The sequence below is a fragment of the Marmota flaviventris genome, chromosome 10 (genome assembly GCF_047511675.1).
Source record: "Marmota flaviventris isolate mMarFla1 chromosome 10, mMarFla1.hap1, whole genome shotgun sequence".
NCBI classification, from domain to species: Eukaryota; Metazoa; Chordata; class Mammalia; order Rodentia; family Sciuridae; genus Marmota; species Marmota flaviventris.
Window position 1 is genome coordinate 12,423,725 of NC_092507.1, and position 22,729 is coordinate 12,446,453.

The 22,729-nt window shown below is 61.3% G+C and overlaps 1 protein-coding gene across 2 annotated transcripts; it reads right to left on the bottom strand.

Moving 5' to 3' along the window:
- Positions 1–678: 678 nt before the first annotated feature.
- Positions 679–19,266, bottom strand: Atp13a2 (ATPase cation transporting 13A2). 2 transcript variants are annotated; one of them, XM_027951904.2, is made up of 29 exons: positions 19,174–19,266; positions 12,816–12,910; positions 12,536–12,718; positions 12,251–12,309; positions 11,978–12,092; positions 11,633–11,712; positions 10,526–10,603; positions 10,311–10,380; positions 9,587–9,721; positions 9,436–9,502; positions 9,229–9,360; positions 7,714–7,869; positions 7,044–7,154; positions 6,638–6,684; positions 6,373–6,561; positions 5,224–5,430; positions 5,023–5,118; positions 4,784–4,943; positions 4,567–4,687; positions 4,334–4,458; positions 3,506–3,666; positions 3,267–3,383; positions 3,100–3,179; positions 2,770–2,922; positions 2,592–2,688; positions 1,689–1,912; positions 1,458–1,609; positions 1,154–1,249; positions 679–1,082 (listed from the first exon to the last, which is right to left on the bottom strand). In XM_027951904.2, the coding sequence occupies exons 1-29, from the start codon at positions 19,181–19,183 to the stop codon at positions 985–987; spliced, it is 3,414 nt and encodes a 1,137-aa protein (XP_027807705.2). In that variant the 5' UTR covers positions 19,184–19,266; the 3' UTR covers positions 679–984. The 2 variants fall into 2 exon arrangements, with proteins under 2 accessions (XP_027807705.2, XP_027807704.2); XM_027951903.2 differs by having other exon boundaries at positions 1,154–1,323.
- Positions 19,267–22,729: the final 3,463 nt, after the last annotated feature.

Sequence of the window (22,729 nt, forward strand, 5' to 3'; positions counted from 1 at the left end):
ACTCAGCTCAGAGTGCGGAAGGCCTGGCATAGGTTACCTCTCACACCCACCCTCCTTCTGGACTCAACATCTACTGAGCTCCTACCAGGGCAGGCCTGGGACTGCACCAGGGGTTCCAGTAATGGGCTTGGCAGGGGCCTCTGGAAGGCAGGAAGCGGCCTTCTTTCCTGTTCTCTGCTGCCCAGGAGCCAGGCAGAGCTGCATCTCCAAAGCAGAGGGGCTTGGCCAACGGCCCGCTGGTGGGATGAGGTCGACACACCCACCCTTCCCGGGGGGACAGTGCGTGTTTCTGGCTGGGGGACTGGGCTTGAAGCCTGATTTTATCTGAGGGAGGGACTGGACCAGACACCACCAGGGAGGTGGGGGTGGCAGGTGGGGGAGGGGGAGGGATGGCAGCTGCCCTTTCTCCTCTTCCCCCAAAGGGGGTCATGGGAGCCAAGAGCTTGGCTGGAGCCCAGGGCTCTGGCCCCACTCCTGACCTCCAAGCCGCGGGTCCCTCATCTGCAAAGTGGGGACAGTACCTGCAGTGCAGGATTAGAGGGCAATGTGTGTAAATGCTCAACAGTGTACAAGCCCCGGCTCCACACAGAGGATGACAGGAGGCCCAGCGGGGACTGTCCAGCGTGATCTGGGCAGCAGGAAGGTCCACAGTGCTCAAGTAGAGCCAGGCATGGCCGAGCCAGGAAAATATCATGACTTTATTGGCTAAACTGACAGCAGGTCCAGATGGAGTTGGTGGCTGCACGGTCAGAAGTGGGGGACAACAGTCAGCACTTCCGGGGAGGGGCAGGAGGTGGGCCAGGCTGTCTGGGACAGGAGTGTGGAAACGGCCAGCCTCAGGGCTGTGGGAGGCAATGGCGATGGCATCTCTAGAGACGGGTCCAGTCGGTGGCTCAGAGGCAGGGAAGTCCAGTGTCCAGTGTCCAGCGCGCCCACAGCCTGCACTACCTCACGGCGCCAGCGGCCCGTGGCGGCCAGGGCTGCTCAGCCAGCTCCCGCTCCAGCTGCTTGAAGCGCTTCCTGGAGGCCCGTTTGGGTCGGAGCCGCCGCAGACAGGGTGGGAGGCACTGGTCTAGCACGCTCTGCGGGGGGCAGGGTGTGAAGGGGCTGCCAGCCGAGCCCCCCATCCCCCTCCCGGGCCCAGGCCGCCCACCTCCAGCATGAAGGCCCCCACGAGGTTGCAGGCGACCAGACCCAACAGCAGCAGCTTGAAGCAGGTGTCCTCGATGTTCCTCAGTCCTAGTGGCCCCTGCAGGAGGCCGGGGACCAGGATGAGGCCCACCAGGACAGAGCCCAAGAACGCCAGGGCCACCAGGAAGGGCACTGGGGGTGGGGGAGTCGGTCAGCGAGGGAGCCATGCCCTGGAACACTCGCACACCCACGCACACCCACGCTCCACTCACAGGCCCCCCATCTGCCTTCCCGGCCGGCCCCCCCACCCCACCCCGCAGCAGCACCGTTGGTGTAGAGCGGCCGGCGGAAGGGCGCCCCCTTGGACACGGCCGCGGCCAGAATGAGGTACTGGAAGCCGGACAGGGAGAAGACCACGGTGTTCTCATAGTTGGGCAGGTTGTCGGGCGCGGGCAACGTCCTGTTCAGAGGCACGAACCTGGGAGTCGGGGTCCGGGTCAGTGTGCAGTGGAGCGGGCAGGGGCCAGATGGGGGAAGCCCCTCCGCCCCCCACTCACCAAGGCTGGGCCACGGCCAGGAAGTAGCCCCCCAGCTGCACACCAGCCACCAGGGCCACCTGCAGCAGCAGGCTGCTCAGCACGGGCACGCTGAGCAGCGCCCCTGGCGGCCGCACCCGGCCCAGCGTCAGCGCCGGCCCCGTGCGGCTCATGAGCACCGCGATGGTGGTGGTGATGACCAGGTCGATGGCCAGGAACTGCACGTCACCCAGGTTGGTGTTGATCTGTGGCAGGTGAGGGAGACAGAGGGGCCACTGAGACCTGGCCCAGCCCAGCCCCAGAGCCGCCCCCAGCGACAGAGTGACAGCAAAGGCACCCTGCCCTCCCATCTGAGGGGCCAGGACTCGGGGAGACACAGCCCCTACTGTAGGATGAGCCCCCAATCCAATGTGGGGAGCACTGTCCGGCCCTCAGTCTGCCTAAACCTGAGGGTGGGGGACCCCCAGCCTGACAGGGGGGCTTGGGCTCTGCCTTGTTGCCCCCAGCTGTAAGGTGGACGTGGGGACAGACACAGGTACGAGATCTGCACTGCCCCACATACCCTCACTCCTCAGGGACACGGGACATGCTCAGCCCCGGGCGAGTGGCCCCTGCTCAAAAGGGTGTGGCACAGCTGCTATCTGGGGCAGTCCGGACCCCTGCCCCGTCTGCAGGTTGTCCCCTGCCTGGGCTCTGCCTCCGTCTCCCCTGCAGACTGGGAGCTCCCAGAATCAGGGGCAAGTTGTTAGCACATGAGGACCTACTGTGCGCCAGGCCCCGTGCCCAGTGCTTCCACCTTGTGTCAGTCCCACTGCCTGATTTGGTGAGAGTGGCAGAGCCAAGGCTCGAGGCCACATAGAATCTGCCAGGCTCCCAGCGGCACCACTGTGGACCTGCTGTGGACCTGGCGCTGCTGGTGCTCACCGTGTAGAGGATCAGGACCGAGATGAACTGCGTCAGGCTGTACAGGGCCATGTACTTGAAGACGCTGAACGAAGTGTCCAGGGAACAGCGGCCTTCCCTAGGTAGCAGGGGCCGGGCATGAGGGGCCAGGCTGGCTCCAAGGGTGTGCCCCACCCTCGCCACCAGCCCCTTGGCTCACCTGATGACCATGGGCACACACTCGATACTGGCCACACTCGAGGTGAAGGGCGACACTACCGAGGCCTCGGCCTGGGACAGTGAGATGCCCACGTCGGCTGCCTTCAGCGCCCCACAGTCATTGGCACCGTCTCCGCACATGCCCACGCGGTACCTGACAGAGAGGGTGCGCAGGTGTGGGCACCTCTTTCTCTGCCGAGGACTGAGCAGTGCCATGGTGGCTTCTGACACAACAGACCCAGGAGGGCTGCGGGTGCTTCGAGGGTGGCACTCTCCAGGGCCTGAGGGGTGCGGGGACTGCGGGCCGTGCCCAGCCCGCCCGGGCACTCACTGAAGCCTCTGCAGCTCGCACACCAGCTCCGTCTTCTGCTCGGGGGCCATGCGGGCAAAGACGGTGCCCTGCACCAGGACCTGGGCACAGCGAGGGGCAGGGCTGAGGCAGCCGCCAGCCAGGCGGGGTGGTGAGTGTGGGGGCCGGGGACTCGGGGAAGCCCTTACCTTGGGCAGCAGCTCCGGGAAGTGCTTCCTGAGGACGCCAAAGGTGGACCCGCCGAGGGCCAGGTGGCTGCGCCGGGGCTCTGGCTCCACGGTGCAGCTCGTAGCCTGGACAGGATCCTGGGGGCCCAGGGAGCCCAGCTCAGCCCCCCTGCCCACCCTGGAGAGCTGGGAGAGGGTCAGGGGACGCAGGGCTGGGTCACTGGTGAGGTGGTGGACTCGGAACCAGGGGCCAGTCTCACCGTAGCCCCGTTCATGGCTGCCGAGGACTCCACGGGCAGGAACTGGAGGGAGGCCGGCTGTCCCCGCTCAGGGTGGGTGGCGTGGATGATGACCAGGTGCTCCTGGGGGCCCACCATGCCACAGCTCCGGGCCACAGTGACTGCCGTCTGCAGGTTGTCCCCTGGCAGGAGCAGGGAAGGTCAAAGTCTAATGCTGTCCAGGGCCATCCTCACCCTGACCCTCATATGTCAGCAGGTCAGACGCCTCTGGACCTGCCTCCTCCCTAGTAGAGCTGGGCACTGGGGGGGCCCTGGGGAGACAGGACTGGGCTCGGGTTCCTCAGACACTGGGTGCTTCCTAGCTCATGGAACAGCGTGCCTGAGAGTGTGTGTGTGAGTGTGAGTGTGTGTGTATGTGTGTGTGTGCACGTGCGTGGTGACAGCTGGGGTTCCAGGGACATGGCTGATGAGCTGCCGCCGCCTTCCTCTGCTCAGACTCTCTTCTGCTCCCCGAGAGCATCACAGCCTTTGGGGCAACACCATCACCCCCACTTCTCAGAGGCGGAAACTGGGATTCAGAGGTCACCGGGCGGGTCAGTGGCTGGGCTGCAACCCGCACGGACTCCACATCTAGGCTCACAGGAGGTCACTCCACTGAGCCTCGGTTTCCTCATCTGCGAAGTGGGGGTGGCAGTGACATTTGGGCCTGATACGTGGAGATCCACAGAAGGTTTGAAAATGGCCTGGCCCCCGAAAGATGCCCCAGGAGGGGGCACGGGGCACCTCTTCCCTCTGCCAAGGACTGAGCCGATTCCACCCTCCCAAGCCAAGCCCTGCGGCCAACAGTACCTGTCACCATGACGGTGCGGATCTGCGTCCTCCGCAGAGCCTGGATAACCGGTGTCGTCTGTGGCTTCAGCAGGTTCCTCATGACCAGCAGCCCCAAGAGACTCAACTCCTGCTCCACAGTGTCCCTGGAGGTTGGGAGGACAGGTCAGAGGTTACTTGGTGGCCCACTCCCCTTTCCCGGGCACTGGGCAGAGTCATCTTCCCTGGCTTGGGCTGCCCACCGCACGGGTCACCTCGTCAGCTGCTGGGCGGCCTCCAGGCGGGGTGCGATGGGCAGTGGCTTGCTGGCCAGGGCCACAACGCGGTAGCCAGCAGCTGTGTAGCTCTGCAGCATCTGGGTGAAGTCAGAGGGCACTGCAGGGAGAGGGGTGTCACTGGGACAGAGCGGGGGACAGGCAGAGGCTGGAAACCCGGCTCACTCTGTGCCAGTGCCCAACCCGTCCCCTTTACCCGTCTCAGGGCTGCAGAGGCCTGCCACTAGCTCTGGGGAGCCTTTGACATAGGCCTCGGGCTGAGTGGCCCCGGGCCAGGCCACCACCACGTCCATGCGCTGCAGAGCAGAGGAGAAGGGGAAGCGGCAGAGGATGCTCACTGGCACCGCAGGCTCCTCCTGTAGGCGGGGGGACAGCTGAGGTCCTGGCTCTGGAGCCCTCCCCAGGCCCCACTGCACAGGCACCCCCCCAGCTCACCGGTCCCTGCAGCTGGGAATCCCGAGGTGGGGGTCTCATCACTGCCAGGACCTGAGTCCCAGGTGCCGAGTCTGCTGTCGGCCCCCCCTCCAGAACCTGGGAGGCAAGCAGAGAAGGCTGGAACCCAGGCTGCCCCAGGAGACCCGGAGTGAGCGTGAGGTGGGTCGTCAGGCCCAACTGCCCCAAGGCGTGCCTCCTCACCCAGCCGGTAGACTCCACCATCTTGAGGTCCATGGGGTCACCCACGGGGGTGCCCTGGACTTGGCTGAGGGCGTGGCAGGTGGCCAGTGCCCGGAGCAGGGGCCCCACGGGCAGGCGGCGGGGCTCGGGCACCAGCGGCAGGAAGGCCCGCTCCTTCAGGGGCACCACCCCCATCACGTCCAGGCCGTCTTCGGTGAGGGTGCCTGTCTGCGGGGACAGTGGCGAGTCCTGGGATGAGCTGTGCCCTGCTGGTGGCACCCCACCCCAGCCTGGCACTGCCAGGGGGACCCGGGAGCCAGAGCTGGAGCCAGAGGAGCCCCCCTCTCCCTGGTCTCGCCTGTGTGGCTCCTGCTGGGCCACCGGCCCCACTGCGTTTCCTCCCAGAAGCCGCCCTCCCTGTCTCCAGGTGGATCTGGCTTTGGGTGCCCGCACGTGGCTTCCCTGCTTCCCCAGCGTCTGCTCCCAAGTCCCGGGGGAGCGGCTGGCTTTGGGCAGCACGCCAGTCTGCCCGTTGTTGGGTGACTGACCATGGGGCGAGTGCCGCCCTCGCCATGCGGGCCTCCACCTGCCCAGCCACACACCTGCTCCTGCACCAGCCTGGGGCCTGTGTGAACCTGACCGTGCCCCTCGCGCAGCTTTTGGCCCCTGACACCCTCGGGATAATGTCCAGCCTGCGGCTCTGCTGCTCAGGGTGCTGCCCACCTGGTCTCACCCACTGCTCACTGTCCCCTGCTGCTGGGAGGACCCTTCCTCCACCGCCTTCCCTAGAGCTGGCCCCCGTGCCCCCCATCAAGTGCCCACACGCTCCCTCCTTAAGCTCTCGGAGGGTCCTGCTTTGCTTATTCTGGTGGGGACACACAGGTATCTGTCTGTGAGGACGTCTGTGCTGGTCACTGCTGGACCCAGGCACACAGTAGGTCCTCAATGGATCTTGAACAAGTGAACAGATGACCCTGGGCATTTCATCTACCAGACCGTGAGTGGGTGAGGTGGGAGCGGGTGGCCTGGGGCCTCTGAGCACGTCCACCCCAGGGGGACCCGGCATGAGCCAGGCCTTCCCGAGGCTGCTGGGCCCAGGTGAGGAGGCCTGGCGGAAGCTCTGTGGGGCCCGTGGCTGTCCCCACAGCCTCAGCCCCGCCTGCAGCCCACCTTGTCGAAGCACACCAGCTGCAGCTTGCCCCCCAGGTTGATGCGCAGCGGGTGGATGCAGAAGATGCCCTGTGCCCGCAGCCGGCTCTGGGCATAGAGTGTGCACACGGTCATGGCGGCTGGCAGGGCGGGTGGCACTACCACCGTCACCAGGTCCAGGGCTCGGATCACAATCTCGCTCACAGGCACCTGCAGGAAGCTCTGTGAGCGCTGAGGGCAGGCGTGGTCAGATCTGGCTGCCGCCGCCGCCCGGCCCAGGGCTTACCCGGTTGCGGTGGAGGATGAAGATGCTGTAGGCGGTGCCGAGCAGAGCTGCGGGGAGAGGGTCAGGTTTGGGGTGCTGGGGATGGAATCCAGGTGCCCTACCCTAGCCACATCCCCAGCCCTTTAGCCCTTTTTTGTGGGGGAGGTACCAGGGATTGAACTCAGGGGCACATGACCATCCCCATGAGCCCCATCCCCAGCCCTATTTGTGTTTTATTTAGAGACAGGGTCTCACTGAGTTGCTTAGCGCCTCGCTAAGTTGCTGAGGCTGGCTGTGAACTCATGATCCTCCTGCCTCAGCCTCCCAACTGACTGGATTACAGGCATGCGCCACCGTACTCTGTAGTAAGTGGGACTTGGACCCAGGCTGGGGCCACCAGCAGAGTGGGATGCAGGGGCACACTCACCCAGGACAGAGAGGGCAGTCACAAACTTCATGCTGTGCTTATAGAACTTGAAGTTGATGGGCCGCGGGTGCAAGATGGAGCTCACCAGGCCCCCTTTAGCCGTGCAGAACCCTGGGGAAGAGGCGGGGAAGCCATGGCTGGAGAACCGTGGGCTGGGGCAGGTCTCCCGACCCCCCACGCACCTGTGTCACCTTGGGGTGCTGAGATGTGATGCTCATGGGCCCAGCCTGGCCTCCCATGGGTTGCTTTTTCAGGGAATTTAAGATTGAACCCAGGGACGCTCTAACACTGAGCCACACCCCCAGCCCTTCATATTTTTTTATTTTGAGGCAGGGTCTCACTAAGTTCCCCAGGTTGGCCTTGAACTAGGATCCTCCTGCCCAGCCTTAGAGTCGCTGGGAGTGGGGGGGCACTCTGGACTCTTTCCTGCTTGCCATGTGCCTCCCCCTCCAGCACTTATAATCTCCCTGCTGGCTCCTGGGGACACTGCAGCACTTGGTCACAGTCTGGCCCAACTTCTGCTAAGACGGGGACTCCCAGGGCCCAGTGAGGTGGGACTTGCCCGACACAGCGGAGCAGGGGCAGAGCTGGATGGGGGCGGGGCTCCGGGCCCTGCTCTGCCTGTGTCTTGGTGCTGAGCCAGCATTCTCCCCCACCTCCCGATACGTACCTGTCCGGGTCACCACCGCCAGGACCTGGGGTCCCACGTAGGCCCGGGCCTGCAAGACGAGGGTCCCACAGAAGAGTGTGTGCCGCCGATGCACCTCCGGGCAGTAGGGCCTGGGTCCCTCGGGCAGGGCTGTTTTCAGCACTGGCACGCTCTCCCCTGGGAAGGACGTCGTGTGAGGCGCAGAGAGGGGCCTTAGGTCCATCCCCTACTGCCCAAAAACCAGGCACCATGCCCGGGATCGTTCCACCAGCCCTGGGTCTCAGGTAACTGTAACCAGGTGTGAAATCACTGTCCCATTTATAGAGGAGGACGCTGAGGCTGATGGGAAGACGCAGAGCTGCCTGGTCCCACTCTGGGGAGTGCTGAGCAGGGGTGGGGTGCCGAGGGGTAGGCGCGCCTCTCTCCTTCTGTTGGAACTTTTTAAATATTTATTTTTCAGTTGCAGTTGGACACCATACCTTTATTTTATTTGTTTATATGTGGTGCTGAGGGTCGAACCCAGGGCCTGGCGCTTGCTAGGCGAGCGCTCACGGCCGAGCCGCAGCCCCAGCCCCTGCTGGAACTCTTCATCACAAGCACGTATTAGTCTTAATTCCAGTCAGAAAGGTCATTCACACAGGGCCCTGGGAGGCTGCCTGGTACAGCAGCAATCCCTCACGGGACGCCTGTGGGCACCTGCTCTGTGCACATTTCTGGGAGGGACCTGGGGACAACCCAAGCTCTGGCTCTGTCCCCTAAGAGGCAGGTGGATGAGACAGGTGTGGACAGTCATGAAGGCCAAACAGAGAGCGCGACCACATCACACCAATCATCAGCATGACACACCACTCCAGCCAGGACCGCTGCTTAGAAAACATCACCACACCGAGGTTTTTAGCCAGCTCTATCCAGCGCCACCCAAGATCCTGCACACTGCGGAGGAAGAGCCCGGGCTCACGGAGAGAAACGACAAGGCCACTCATGGGGACACCATCTCCACGGCTGCAAACCCATGATCCAACACTCGTCGCCGTGGCCCAGGTGAGCTGGTCAGGATCCGCCCACACTGCGGCCTCCAGGGGGCCAAGTGTGTGTGTGCACGAGTGCCCAGGACGTGTGTCACCCGGGAGCACAGAGCACAGAGTGTGATCTCACACTACAACCAAAGGAAGTGAGCGCATCCCTGCATGCAGGTTACGTCAACGCAGAGACAGTTCTGGAAGGACCCCCGGAAGCCTTCACTGTGGCCACTCTGGGAGGGGTGTGAACAGGACCCCCACCCCTGTCTGTGCGCCATGTCCTCCGAGGTGCCTCGGGGTCCTCAAGCCCTGAATGTGGGTGTTTCTTCACATACACTGGGAGCCCCTCCTGTCCAGGGGCGACGACTCCCCTTTCACAGGAGAAGAAACAGAAGGTCAAGCCACCAGCTCAGTGGCGTGGGGTCAGCCAGGGCTGAAGCCAGGATCGTTACCCGAAAGGAGGAGGAAAAGCCACTGCAACGGGAAGGAGGACGAGGCTGTGGGCAGCGGGGCTCACCTGTCAGGGAGCTCTCGTTGACCACGCACTCGCCGGCGACCAGGGCGGCGTCACAGGGCACCAGCCCGCCCTCGGGGGGCAGCATCAGGCAGTCTCCGGGCACCAGCTGGCTGGAGTCCACCCACTCCTCCTCTGCAGGCAGGCAGAGGCTCAGCAGGGCTGCTGCCCGGGCCACCACCAGCCTCCCGCCCGGCCCTGGCCCCTTACCTCCTCCAGGCCGACACACGCGCACCCGCACGGACAGCTTGACCATGTCCCTCAGGGTCTGGCTTTGCTGTAGGCATAGGGACAAGAGGAGGTGGGTGGGTGGCGGCCCTGCGGGGACCACCCGCACCCCTGCCTGCCTCACGCCGCTCACCTTCCTGGTTTTATACAGGGACAGGCAGATGGACACGGTGGACACGAGGAAGATGCACAGCGCGTACCAGTAGTAGTGGTCAGCCAGCCACAGCGCGATGCTGAAGGCCTGGAACCCGTAGTAGGGGTTCAGCGCCTGGCGGGAGGCACAGGAGGCAGCGTGAGGGCCTGGGACAGGGCAGCTGGGCCACAGGACAAAGCCAGGCCTTCTGGAGGCACAGGCGGGCGGGGTGAAGGCTGCAGTTTCTATCAGCCTGACCGCAGGCCGCCCTCTTTCATGGTGTCTGCCCAAGGGTCAGAGGGCTTTACTCTAGATGTGTCCAGGTCCCTGACCTCCCTTGTCTCTGAATAACCCTGGCTACGTCCCATCCCTGCTCTGAGCTCGGGTTCCTCCTGTGAACACAGAGCAGCAGTCTGGTCTCACTCACATGCTGCGACCACACACAGGAGGGCACCAGGCTCCAGGGGCAGCTGCTTGACCTTGGGGACCTGCCTCCCGTCCTCCCTGTGGGCTGCCTCCCATGGCTGCCCCAAGCCTTGAGAGAACTTCCAAGTCCTTGACCTGGTTTCCTGCCAGCTGAGCTGACTGGGGTCTGAGGGGACTCGCTACCAAGAAGGGGACAACTGGTCTGGTCTGCCTCTGTCCAGTGGCCCAGCGGAGGCAAGCCCTGGGTCAAGGACATGTAGCAAGTCTGCGCCAGAGCAGGGGCACCAGGCAGCCCTACCTCCTCCACCAGCAGCTGTGGGTAGGACTTGACGGGTATGCTGATCACATTGGGGCCGTACATGGTCTTCCTATAAGAGGAGGCGGCCAGGCTGTCACGAGGGGCTGCGGCTGCAGGACCCTCCCAGGGTCACACAGCTCCCCAAAGAAGGCAGCTGGATGGAAGGTGGGCAAGGTAGGTCCCAGCTCTGGGGCACTGGCCCGGGCAGCACCCACCTCATGGTCTGCTCCTGGGGGCTGAGGCCAGAGTGGGAGCAGTGAATGTCGTCACAGGTGCGGCCACGGTCCAGCAGGCTGGATGGGGGAGAGGAGCTTCATGTAGGTGACAGGGCCTGAGCTCTGCATCCCCCCGTCCCCAACAGGCTGGGGACTCGGGACTCCAGGCCCTTGCTGAGCGCCAGGAAGGAGCTCCGTCAGGAACTCTGGGCTCAGCGCACCCTCGTTCCTCTGCCATCTCACCAAGGAAGCACAGCGAGAGATGGTGGTAGTGTTAATGGTGACAGGGTAGCCATTACTCAGTGACGAACATCATCTACGCTGATACCTTGTGCAAGTCACCAAACCCCTGAGCCTCATCTGCAGAACGGGGACAGTGACGGTACCCACCTCACAGGGCCATGGGCGGGTTACATGACAGCGTGAACAGAGCGCTCTGGAGAGTGCCCGCGCTCCCGCAACACCCATGCCCCAGCCCTGCTCCTGTCCCTGCAGAGTGGCACACACCTGTCTTCACTTGAGGACCTTCCTGGCTTCCCAAGCACACGTGGCCCAGGTGACCGAGTGTGGCAGTGAGCTCCAAAATGGTCAGGAGCGCCCTCCCTCCTTGGGGGACAGCACCCCGAGGTGCGTGCTCTACACTGATCCCAAGAAATCCCCAGAGGTGCTCGAGAGTCCACAGCCCAACAACATCCCCTCCTGGTGCCCCTTCCCCAGCGCCACCAGGATCACCTTCCAGACTGTTCCCTGTCCCGAACCTCATCTCGGGCTCTGCTTCTGAGACTCAGATTAGGACCTGTTGGCAGGTGGGTCAGAACCCCAAGCAGTTGGTGAGCCCAGAGTCCTAGGCAGGCTCACAGCAGGGCAAGCACCCTGGCCAGATGCGGTGTGGGGCTTCACCTACACTACCCCTTCAAAATGACCCCAGGAGGCCAGGGTGACCTCCTCCCAGTTTACAGGCAGAGGCCCCAGGGCCCAGAGCAGCTCAGTAACCTTCCCAAGGTTTCCTTGGGGCCGAGAGGGTGCCTGGACCAGCCAGGCTGCTGCACGCCCCTGGGCCAGCCCTGCTCTGGGGAAGGACATGGGCTGCACTGGCCTGGCTCCTACCTGACTTGGTAGAAGGCTTGCTGGGTCTCCATCCAGACGTAGCGCTGGCCCTGGAACACGTAGTACCGCAGCACCTGCGTCTGGCAGGGGAGAGGCAGGGTAGGAGGGAGCCCTGGTCCCGTGAGGGGCCGTGAGTGGTGGGCGAGGGAGGGAGGGAGGGAGGGCGGGCAGGGGGACCAGCGTCACAGGAAGGAGAGGCGGGACAGGAGATGGCACCCACTCCTTTGGGAAGACAGAATCGGGAGGTGCATGGAGAACATGGAGCCCAACCCTCCCACTGGACAGATGGTGAAAGTGAGGCCCAGAGGGACGAGGACTTGTCCAGAACCCAGCGAGTCCACTCACCGCTTCTTGCCGCCTGTGGAGCGGGGCGGTGTCCTTCCACATGCCGTCTGGGGCTGCCCCCACAGCCACCTGGCTCCGGCCATCCTCTGCCTGGGCCTGTGGGGGCAGCTCCAGGCTGGGGAGGAGCTGGGGGTTACTCTGCAGCTTGGGGCTGTCCCCAGAGCTCCCCAAACCACAGAACCAGCATCCCTTGCTGGGATGGAGGCACCAGAGCCTTTGTGGGAGGGGCAGCGGGAGTGGGGGCTTCTAGAAGGGGCGACGGGGCTGCCTCACCTGCCCTCCCGGATGGCCTCAGTCTGCACCTGGACAGTGAAGAGCTGCTGCGAGCTATCCTGGAACAGAGGTGCCGACTCAGCCCTGGAGGAGGCCCCGCTCCGACCCCGCCCCCAGCCAGGTGGCCCCGCCCGAGAAGGCAGAAGGGGAGACTGGAGGTGCGCCCAGCCCAGCCAGCCCCTCTGCCCAAGGAGAGGACCACCGGCCTGGTGCCCCACGGAACCCGAGCATCCGGCACCACGGCCTGGCCACTGCCCGCCCCAGCGCCAGCTGGCGGGCACTCACCTCTTTGTCTCTTATTTCGATGACGAGTGTTTCGGCGCGGGCCAGGTTGCAGGGCTGGAAGCGCAGGCGCACCCCCCACAAGGGCTTCCAGCGGAAGAGCAGCAAAGGGATCCCGGCCAGCATCCAGACCACGGCGTGATAGCCGATGACTCTCCATGGACTGCCACAGTAGCCGCTGAGCCTCTGTGGGCAGAGGGCGGCGCTGGACGGGAAAGCCGTGCGGGGCAGGCTGGGCGTTGCCGCCCCCTGTCCCCTGTCCCCTGCGCCCTGGGCCACGTACCACGGATGAAGCTGAGGAGCTGGGGGGATCTATTGATGTCTCTATCGTCAGGGTCCCATAGCCGGTGGGCGTGCTGCCCACGAGGGGGCTGCTGTCTGTAGGCAGAAAGGAGAAGGGTCATTTTGGGGGCTCCTTTTCTCTGCCGTGCTAGAGCCGCACCCCAGCCCCCACCAGCTCTGCCAGACAAATCCCACAGCCCCTCAGCTCAGGTCTTCCCGGGCCTGTTCCACTGGTTCTGTTTTTTGGTACCCGGGATTGAACTCAGGGGTGCTTAGCCACTGAGCCACATCCCCAACCCGTGTTTATATTTTGTTTATATTTTATTTAGAGACAGGGTCTTGCTGAGTTGCTGAGGCTGGCTTTGAACTTGGGCCCTCCTTCCTCAGCTCCTGAGCTGCTGGGATTATAGGCATGTGCCACTGGGCCCAGCTTCTGTTGTCGTTTTTATTGTTTATTTTTTGGTGGTGCTGGGGATTGAACCCAGGGCCCTGTGCATGAGAGGCGAGCACTCTACCCACTGGGCTGTATCCCCAGCTCCTTCAGTTGGTTCCTAACTAGTGTCTTACTTCCTCCTGTGGAGCGCTCTGGAGAGTGCCCGCGTGTCGGCCATCTCCAAGGGGTATGTCAGCTGTTGGGACTCAGTGTCCCTCTTTCTATCCTCACTTGCCCTACCCCAAAGGTGGGGTCAGGGCCACTTGTCCTCGCTCGGTCCTGGTGCCCAGCCCAGGCCTGGAGTGAGGAGACACTGAGGAGTCTGGACTGATTATCGTCTGGCCTGCTGGCTGTCCCTCCAGACGGCCAACTGAGGCTGCTGCCGGATTTCGTCCTCCCAAGCCTCCCCTGCTGCAGAGCTGGGCTCTCAGAGCAAGAGGGCCGAGGGTCTTGTGGAGCCCAAGGGGCTGGGCCTCTCTGCCCTTGTGCTGGTCAGACACCGCCTGGGCTTCTCTGACCTTGAAGGACCTGCAACACCACACGTGGGTGCTGGGCCCCTCCCTAGACCTGCAGAATCAGTTCCTCAGCAGGGGCGGGGCGGCGCTGGACAGCTGCCCACACTTCACAGGGGCTTCTGGAAAGTTCCTTAAGGGGCCCAGAAAACCAGGCAGGTGTGGGGCAGGCTGTTTTTCTGGGTTCCCCTCAACCCGCACTCCCCCAATCTGAGCCCTTCTAAGTTTCTTCGTAACAAGCCAGAGTCCCAAACAGCTGCTGGGGTCCCACCTGCCCAGCCTCGACTGCTGTTTCCCACCCTCGGGCTCCTGCAGCTTCCTGAGCCCAGCCAACTGTCCGAACAGTCGGGCTGAGGCGGGGGCTAGAGGTAGAGCACTCGCCGAGCATGCCTGAGACCCTTGATCCCTGTCAGCGAGCGCACACGTGTGTACACACACACACACACACACACCCCATGCCTGCCAGCATTCCCCAAGGACTCATCAGATATGGGCTCTGCTCCTGGTCCTTTTGGTTAACACAATAGCCCTGCTAGGGAACCATGATCATCATTCCCATTTTGTACAAAAGTAGAGGCTCAGAGAGGTTCAGTAACTTGTCACAAGATCACTCAACAGGTACATGGTAGTTCCAGGTCACAGGCCCAGGCAGGCTGACTCCCCAGCTGGGTTTCTCTGTTTGTTTTTTAATTAAACAAGGGGTTTATTTGTCTGATAGAAAGAGAATCCGGGGTGTGGGTAACAATAGTGCCAGCACCTGGAGGGAACTGGGCTCCTTCCTTGTCCTGCTGCTGTCCTCCCTGACCACGGCTACAGCTGCAGACCTGCGCTCACAAGCTGGGGGGGCCATATCTCACCTGGCTCATTGCCAGAAGGGGGTGGCAAAGGAGCAGGTGGGCGAGGGCAGGGGTGGGCCTCCAGCCAGCGCCTTCGGGGTCTGGTCCACCCTGAGGTGGCGGCTCACCTCTCCCTGTCGGCTGAGGTTCAGGTCAAAACCGGCACCCTGCTCACCCCACAGAGAGCCAGACCCCTGAGAAGCCGTGGGTGGAGGCAAGAGGAGATAAAAAGCACTTCCTTCCTTCAGGACACAACGGCCGAGTGTGCCCATGAGGGCTGCTTGAGAGTCCCCTCCCCAGACTGGTGCTGCGAGACTCGCGCGGCACTGCGGGCCCCTGGGCTCCCCCGGGCGTGGGGCATCTCCCCATCAGGCCCTCCTGCCAGCCCTCCTGGAATGAGGGCGGTCACAACCACCCACCGTGGTACTGAGAACAGAAAGGCCAGCTGACAGCGTCTGAGCGCTGTGCAGGTGACAGGGGCAGCTCTGAGCCTCCAGGAATCGTCTCATCTCACTCTCCTGGCGAGACCCTGGGGTGGGCTCAGGGTGGAGACTCGGCACAAAGGCCACCAGTAAGGGAGCAGCCAGGGGTCAGTGCCCATCCTGGGCTGCAGGCTCACGGGGACACCTTTAGACAACAGGACCCAGCCCAAGCCCCCTGCGGCCTCTGTCAAAGGATGACTCAGAAACCAAGTGGACCAAGGCCCCACCTGTGGCGCCCAGGGCCTCCCAGCGCAGGCTGACTCAGAGCAATGGCAGCAGGGCTAGCTCCAGAGAGGCTGGTCACCAGGGAGCCAGTGCACACACACTCACACACACACTCAGAGACACACAGACACACTTAGACACACTCACACACAGACACACACACACAGACACACTCACACACAGACACATACACAGACTCTCACAATTAGACACACACAGACACACACTCTCACTCACAGAGACACACACACTTAGACACACTCACACACAGACACATACACAGACTCTTACACACACACACTCTCACAGAGACACAGACACACACACACTTAGACACACACACACTCTCACAGAGACACACACTTAGACACACACACACTCTCACAGAGACACACACAGACTCTCACACACACATTCACACTCACATGAGGTGGGGGCCCGCTGGCCGGGGCAGAGTCTCCTTTCCTCCCCTCCCTCATCTGCAGAAGGGGACAGCTGCGGCCTCTGCTCTCCTCCAGGGCCTGGGGGCGGGCGCCTGGTGGGGGCGGAGGGCATTCAGAACACGTGTCTGCAGTGCCAGGTTTGCAGGTCCTTGGCCACCAGAAGGCCACAGCCTTTTCTTGCCTCTTTTGGGACGGTTGGCCCTGGAGTCCCACCTGGGCTTTGCCAAAGCCCTTGATCCCCCTGAGACCGGCTCCCGAGAGGCACAGGTGGGCAGTCTCTTGCCCTCCATGGCTGGGCCTGGGCATCTCTATGGCGTCAGGGAAAGGGCACCTCAGGGTCACCAGGGCACACCGCCCCCGGCCTGTGAAGCGGAGCTACTTCTGTCCCTGGTTCACAGTCTGGGAGCTGGAGGTGCAGGGCAGAGCCTCACGTCACCGCCACATCTTCGTCATAGACTGTGCGCCTGGGCCAGGTGCGGTGGCCCATGCCCGTAATCCCAGCAACACAGGAGGCTGAGGCAGGAGGACAGCAAAGTTCAAGGTCAGCCTGGGAAATTTAGACCCAAAAGCAACTTAGTGAGACCCTGTGTCAAAGTGAAAAATAGAAAGGGCTGGAGATGTGGCTCCGGGGTAAGCGCCACCCCAGAGCCTGAGTCAACGTTTAGTCACGCTCCTGGCTCCACCAGGCAAGCTGGCTTTCACAGGCAGGGGCCTGGGTGTCTCTGGCCTTCCGCTGCCCATCTCTAGGGTGGTGACCCCAGGGACCCTGTGTGCAGCTGGTGCAGAGGAAGCTGGAGCAGCTGCCACGGCAGGTGTCGGAGGTTCTACAGGCCTGACAGGTGGCGGCGCCCTGCCCAGGGGTGTGGCTTCTCTGGCCCACTTCCCAGACAGATCCTTCCCTTCCCATCATCTAGGCTGAAACCCAGCGCTGTGCCCCTGCCCCAGGCCTGTTCCACAGCTCCTCCAGCCAAGAGCTGCAGCGATCTTGGGCCCGGGAAGGAAGCGGGCTGTGCTGGCCTGATCTCATCCTTCACCAGCCCCTGAAGATGGGAAGCCCACACTGCCCACCATATCCACTGCTGCCAGCCGGGCCCACGGCCTTGCATGGGCTCTCCCAGGTCCTGCTCACGGTGTCCGCTGCATGCCAGGGTTGGTAAACTTTGAGTGAATGAAGAATGCACCCCACAGACATGGTGGAACATGAGGCCACACATGGTGCCCAAGAGCCACACCACCCAGCCCTGTGAGGCACACAGGCTCCAACCTCTTCCTAAAGGGCTTTTATGTTCCTTCCCTCTGGGAAGTTCTTCCTTCAGTCTATCACCATACTCGCCATTTCACTAGGACACTTCCCAGTCAACCTTGGGAAGTGGGGGGAGAGAGGAAATTGCAGGAGGAGGAAGTCACATCTGCGAGTCCTGGCAAGGGCCAAGCCCAGGGCACACTGTCCTGCAGGACACCTGTCAAAACACTGGAGTGGGCTGTTCATCTCTATTCACAGCTTGGCAGCTCGGAGGCTCACGGGAGGCATCTGAGCTCTTGCCAGCCCAGAGCAGGCTCCTGCAGCCTGGGTGGGGTGAGAACTGTCCCAGAGATGCCTGCTCCTGCTGTCCTGAGCAACCGCCGCCACATCGCGAGAACTTGTGAGGCTTTTGTGCCCTGGCTCACTGTCTTTACACGCTTCAACAAGGAGGACAGACTAGTTGGGGAAACTGAGGAATGGGGCTCCCTGCCCAGGGTCACATAACATGACAGGGAAAGCTGGGAATGTGGGTCTGAAAGTACACTCCTCTTTTAGTCCATCTTCACATGGGAAATATAGATCAGAACTTCCTTTAAATGCGGTGGCGCATGCCTGTAATCCCAGCAGCTCAGGGGGCTGAGGAAGGAGGATCCAAGTTCAAAGCCAGCCTCAGCAACTTAGTGAGACCCTGTCTCTAAAGGGCTGGGGGTGTGGCTCGGTGATCCTGGGTTTAATCCCCAGTACCACCAAAAAAAAAAAAAAAAAAACCTCATTTAAAATAAGGCCTGAGGGCTGGGAGGGTAGCTCAGCAATGGAGCACTTGCCTAGCATGCCCAAGGCCCAGGTTTAACACTCAGCACTGCAAAAAATTAAATGAGAATATGTCAAGAGCTTTGTAATGTTTTGAACAACCAATAAAAAAAAAATAAAAATAAATTTAAAAAAAAATTAAATGAGGAGCTGGGGTTGTAGCTCAGTGGTGCAGTGCTTGCCTTACATGTGTGAAGCACTGGGTTTGATCCTCAGCACCATGTAAAAATAAATAAATAAAATAAAGGTATTGTCCATCTGCAACTAAAAATACTACAGAGAGAGAGGGGTGTGGGGGGGGAGAGAGGGAGAAAAAGAGAAAGAGACCCAAAGGTGTTGATTCACATGTGCAGTCATACAGGTATGAGTGGCCAAGACTGGACATGGTCTGAGCTCACAGGCCTGGGGCCGTGGCACCAGCTGTGTAGAGCAGAAAGGCCAGAGTCAAAACCATCTGGGAACCTCTTGTTTCCTGCGGAAGCCCCCGCTTCCTGCTGATGACCTGGCAACGGCCCAGGGCGACTGCCTCCCACCTCACTGTGGTCCCTGGGGCCTGGAGCCCCTGTCGTCACCAGGCTAGCCTGGTGACTCTGCATGATATCTGGATCTGGAGTTTGGGGGCCATCTTTCCTCTTTCGTCCTTTCCTCTTGCAATGCTGGGACAGAACCCTGTGCGTGCTAGGGGAGAGCTCCACCACTGAGCAGCACCCCGCCTCTCCTTCCCCTTCCTCAGGTGGATGCACTCGGGCTGGGGGCTGCAGAGGAGGTGTGGAGAGGCAGACTGAGAGGGCTGCAGCTGCGGCCCATCTGGGTAGGAGAGCTCTATGGGCCTCATTCCCAGCTGGTGGAATTAGGCTCTGATGCCCGTGATGGGGACCTTGGAGGGTGTGGTCCTCGGGTCTGGTGCTGACAGGCTTCCTCTGGAGGCCCGAGGTAGGGGATCTGGAGCGGTTTGTGCCCCCGACACTTAGCCAGTCACTGAGGAGCCCTGGCTTCCCCAACCCCATTCATTCAGTCCGGGGGACTATCTGCCCAGAGGCCCCGAGGGCCCAGGGTGGTGCACCACTTTCCCCACCTGGACACTGTCACTCAGGCTGGATCCCAGTTGGTGGGAGGGGGCGCCTCCGCGGCCCCTCACGACAGGGCAGCCCCGCCACGGTGTAGGAGTGAGGGAGGGAGCCGGCCGTCGCGGCGCCATCCCAGGCTCTGGCCTCTGGGGCAAGGCCTGGGGACGGGTGTCCTTAAGGAGGAGGGGGCCCAAGATCTCCGCCCCGGGGCCGCTCCCCGAGTCGCCAACCCACGGTGGGGGTGTCGCCTCCGCCGCCCCCGGAGATGCTGCGCGGGGCGGGCCGGGCGCGCGGGGCTGGGCACCCACCTGCGCTCATGTCGGCTCCTCGCGCTCATCGCCGGCCCGGCGTGCGCAAGGCCCCGGCGGGGCGCGGTCCTGGCGGCGCGGGCTCGGCGCGGGCTGGGCGCGGGCTGGGCGCGGGACGCGGCGGGCACCTGCGTTCGCGGCGGCGGCGGCGCGGCTCCGAGCTGCCGCAGTCTGTGTGCAGCCGCCAAGCCCCGCCCCGGCTGCGGCCCACGTCCGCGCCGCGCCCGGGCTGCCGGGACTTGTAGTCCCAGCCCGCCGCCTGGGGCGCACGCCGGGGTCTCCTCAGCCCCGACGCACAGCCCCAGCTGCACGCCGCGGTGGTGACGCACGCTGCGCGCTGGTTCCGGCTGCCTCCGTCTCTCCCAGGGTGCACGGCCACGGGCGAGTCACCTCACCCCTCTGGGCCTCAGTCCCTAACCTGTAGGATGACAGTGACGTCAGCCATGCTTGGGTATTGTGAGGATCAGACAAGAACATGCACTTAGAACAATGTGGCACTGCCGGGTAAATGTCAAGGAAGGAAGGGACACACACCTGCCGGACTCCCATGGGCAGATACGACCCGGGAAAATGCCCCTAGGTGCTGGCAGAGGCTGTGAGGATACATCAGCGAGATGGCGGAGGCAGACCCCGAGCCTAAGGTCCTGGAGGCGTGACCTGTGGACACACCTGCGCCGGTGGCAGGCAGGGAGACCTGAAAAGCACTAGAGAGATGTCATGCCTGAACGCAGCATTGAGCACACTGCCCCAGAGTGACAGTATTCCTCAGACTCCAGGGTCAGTGGCCTCTGTGCTAGATCCATCCGCCACTTGTCCAATATGAATTTACCGAGTGTCATGCACAGTTTTAGGGGCTGGGAATGTCAGGTGAGCCAACAGACACAGCTCTGTCCCTGTGGTGTCTAGTGCGCACTGGGAAGCAGCCCAAGGCAAGCAAAGCCAAACTCCAACAATAACCTATTGTGGAAAGTACTAGAAGGATGCAGAGCTGTGATGGTTTGAGATGGTGGGGGACAGTTTCCAGAGGGGACAGCAAGGAGTCCTTGGCTGCTCCTGTCATAGCAAGAGCTCCATGAACACTGGGTGTTGGAATACTCACTGGCAGGACTTGAAGGTGGATAGGATGGGATTGGAGGGGCAGAAATGCAGAGTCAAAGTTGTGCCCCTGGTGAGGTGGCGCATGTTGTAATCCCAGCAACTCAGGAGGCTGAGGCAGGAGAATGGCAAGTTGGAGGCCAGCCTAGGCAACACAGGGAAGCCCTAAGCCATTTAGTGAGACCCTGTCTCAAAATAAATAAAAAAAGGGGCCTGGAGATGTGACTTGGTGATTATGTATTCCTGGATTCGATCCCCTGTACCAAAACAAGGCAAAACAAAATTTACCCCGAAATTTTGGCCTGAGCATCTGGGGACAGTAGAGTCATTTTCTGAGCTGGAGCAGGCTGCTGGTGGAGCAGTTTGGAGGGGCCATTTCTGTTGACCCCTTGGGGCATGGTGCTGTCTTCCCTAAACCAGGACATAAACTCTTTTCACCAGCATGTGACATTTCCAGTGGGGACAGGGTGCTTAACCACTCAGGGTCCCCGTGGCCTCCTGCATCAGGCACTTTAACCAGGAACTCAGACCTCCAGGGCAGCAGGAGGGCTGGGGTTGGAAATGGCTAGCTTGAGGTGGCCTTGCCCAGAGGCAGTGTGGCACAGTGGCAAGGGGCTGGGGCCAGGCATCAGAAAGACCTGGGTGCATTGGTTGCTTTCTCAAAAAAGTCACTTTCCCTGTCTGAGCCTCCCCCGCTGTGAAATGGAAGCCGTTGAGGGCATGAAATGAGATGTCCGGTGCTCAGAGCGCAGTGCTTTCTCTCCGTGCTGGAGATGGGTTTGAAGCTTCACAGAAGCAGGGGCGTGGGCGTGGGGCACCGCAAGGTCTCTCCGCACATTCTCTCTGCTGTAGACACTGTTGACATTCAAGAAGCTCCATCCCGAGCCATCTGCAGCTGGGTCGGTCTCCTGGATGGGGCAGGAGGCCAGGGAAGTTCCCTTCCAACCACAGAGGATGTGGGAGGTCCTGCCATCTGCCGGGGTTACCTTTGGGGAAGTGGCTCTCGCTGTGTGGTCGTCCAGGTGGTCTGTGGGCCCGGCTCTCCTCCCAGATAACCATAGCTGAAATTTCCAGTCACATGTGGGCCAGGACTGACCGAATATCTTCCTTCCTGACTGCTGCCCCCTTGGGGGCCTGAGCCCAGCCCTCACAGGCCACTTGCTCCAAAATGCAAAAGATTGAGAAATCACTAATGTGGGTCAGTTCATTCCAGTGCGTGTCTCACTTCTTGATTTCTCCAGTTTCACTAGATTTTTGCAACCAAAGGGGATTTTCTCAGCTGGTGACAAACCCGGTACTAAGATTACGGCTATTTAACGCACAGCAAAAGGCAGTTGCAGCTGTATCTTTTTTTTTTTTTTTTTGGTTACAGGGGTTGAACCCAGAAGCACTTTACTATTGAGCTACATCCCCTGCCCTCTTTTTAAATTTTGAGTCAGAGTCTTGCTAAGTTGCCGAGGTTCCCCTTCAATTGCCAGCTTTCGGACTTGAGATCCTCATACTTGGACCTTAGCAATCTCTGGGACTACAGGTAGCGCGTGCCACTGCACCCAGCAGCCATTTGTCTCGTAGTCATCCGAGGGCAAGGAAGGGAAGGACCTGAAGAGAATCTGAGTGATGGGAGGTCTCTGCTGCATTGAGCAGAAACAGAGGAGACAGGGGCCTTGTGCAGAAAAACCATCTTCTGACCTGGCTGGTCTTGTTGGAAATTTACCAAATTCAGTCCCAGAGGGTGCCTGTAATCCAATCGCAGTGGCTCAGGAGGCTGAGGCAGAAGGATCATAAATTCAAAGCCAGCCTCAGTAATTTAGTGAGACCCTAAGCAGCTCAGGGAGACCCTGTCTCTAAAATATAGAAAGGGCTGGGGATGTGGCTCAGTGGTTAAGTGCCCCTGGGTTTAATCCTCAGTACAAAAAAAAAGTCTTGTGGCTGTTAAAATCCAACAGTTGCCTCCAATTTGATGAAAGATTTAATAAGCAACAAATTAAACTATCCATTGATAACATTCCAGTTTAGCTCAAATTCAAATGGAGTGAGAGAGACCTGGGGGGCCGACATGACTGATGAGGGTCATCTATCCCAAGCCACAGCCAGTTAGCTCATCATAGCTGGGGTCTTGCCTGCCTTTAAGGCACTCATGAGAAAACTCCATCTTTCCCTACAAATCTAGAGGTTAGGAGCAGAGTCAAGTTATCCAGGAATCCAAGGAATGTGACCTGCCTGGGCTGACGGAAATCCATGAGGTCTGCACTGGGGGATCCAGGGGCATGGCTGGTGGGTTTGTCCCGGTGACCCTACAAGGGCTTGCAGTAGGGCTGCCTGAGAGGTTTTTGTCCTCTCCCTGGGGTGTTAAGTTGGAACACCTGCTTGTGTTCTGTGTGGTCTTAGAGTGTCAAGAATTCTGAGATGCTGCAGTGGAGGGTCTGTAAAGACCCAGATCTCTGATTTTTTTTTTTTTTTT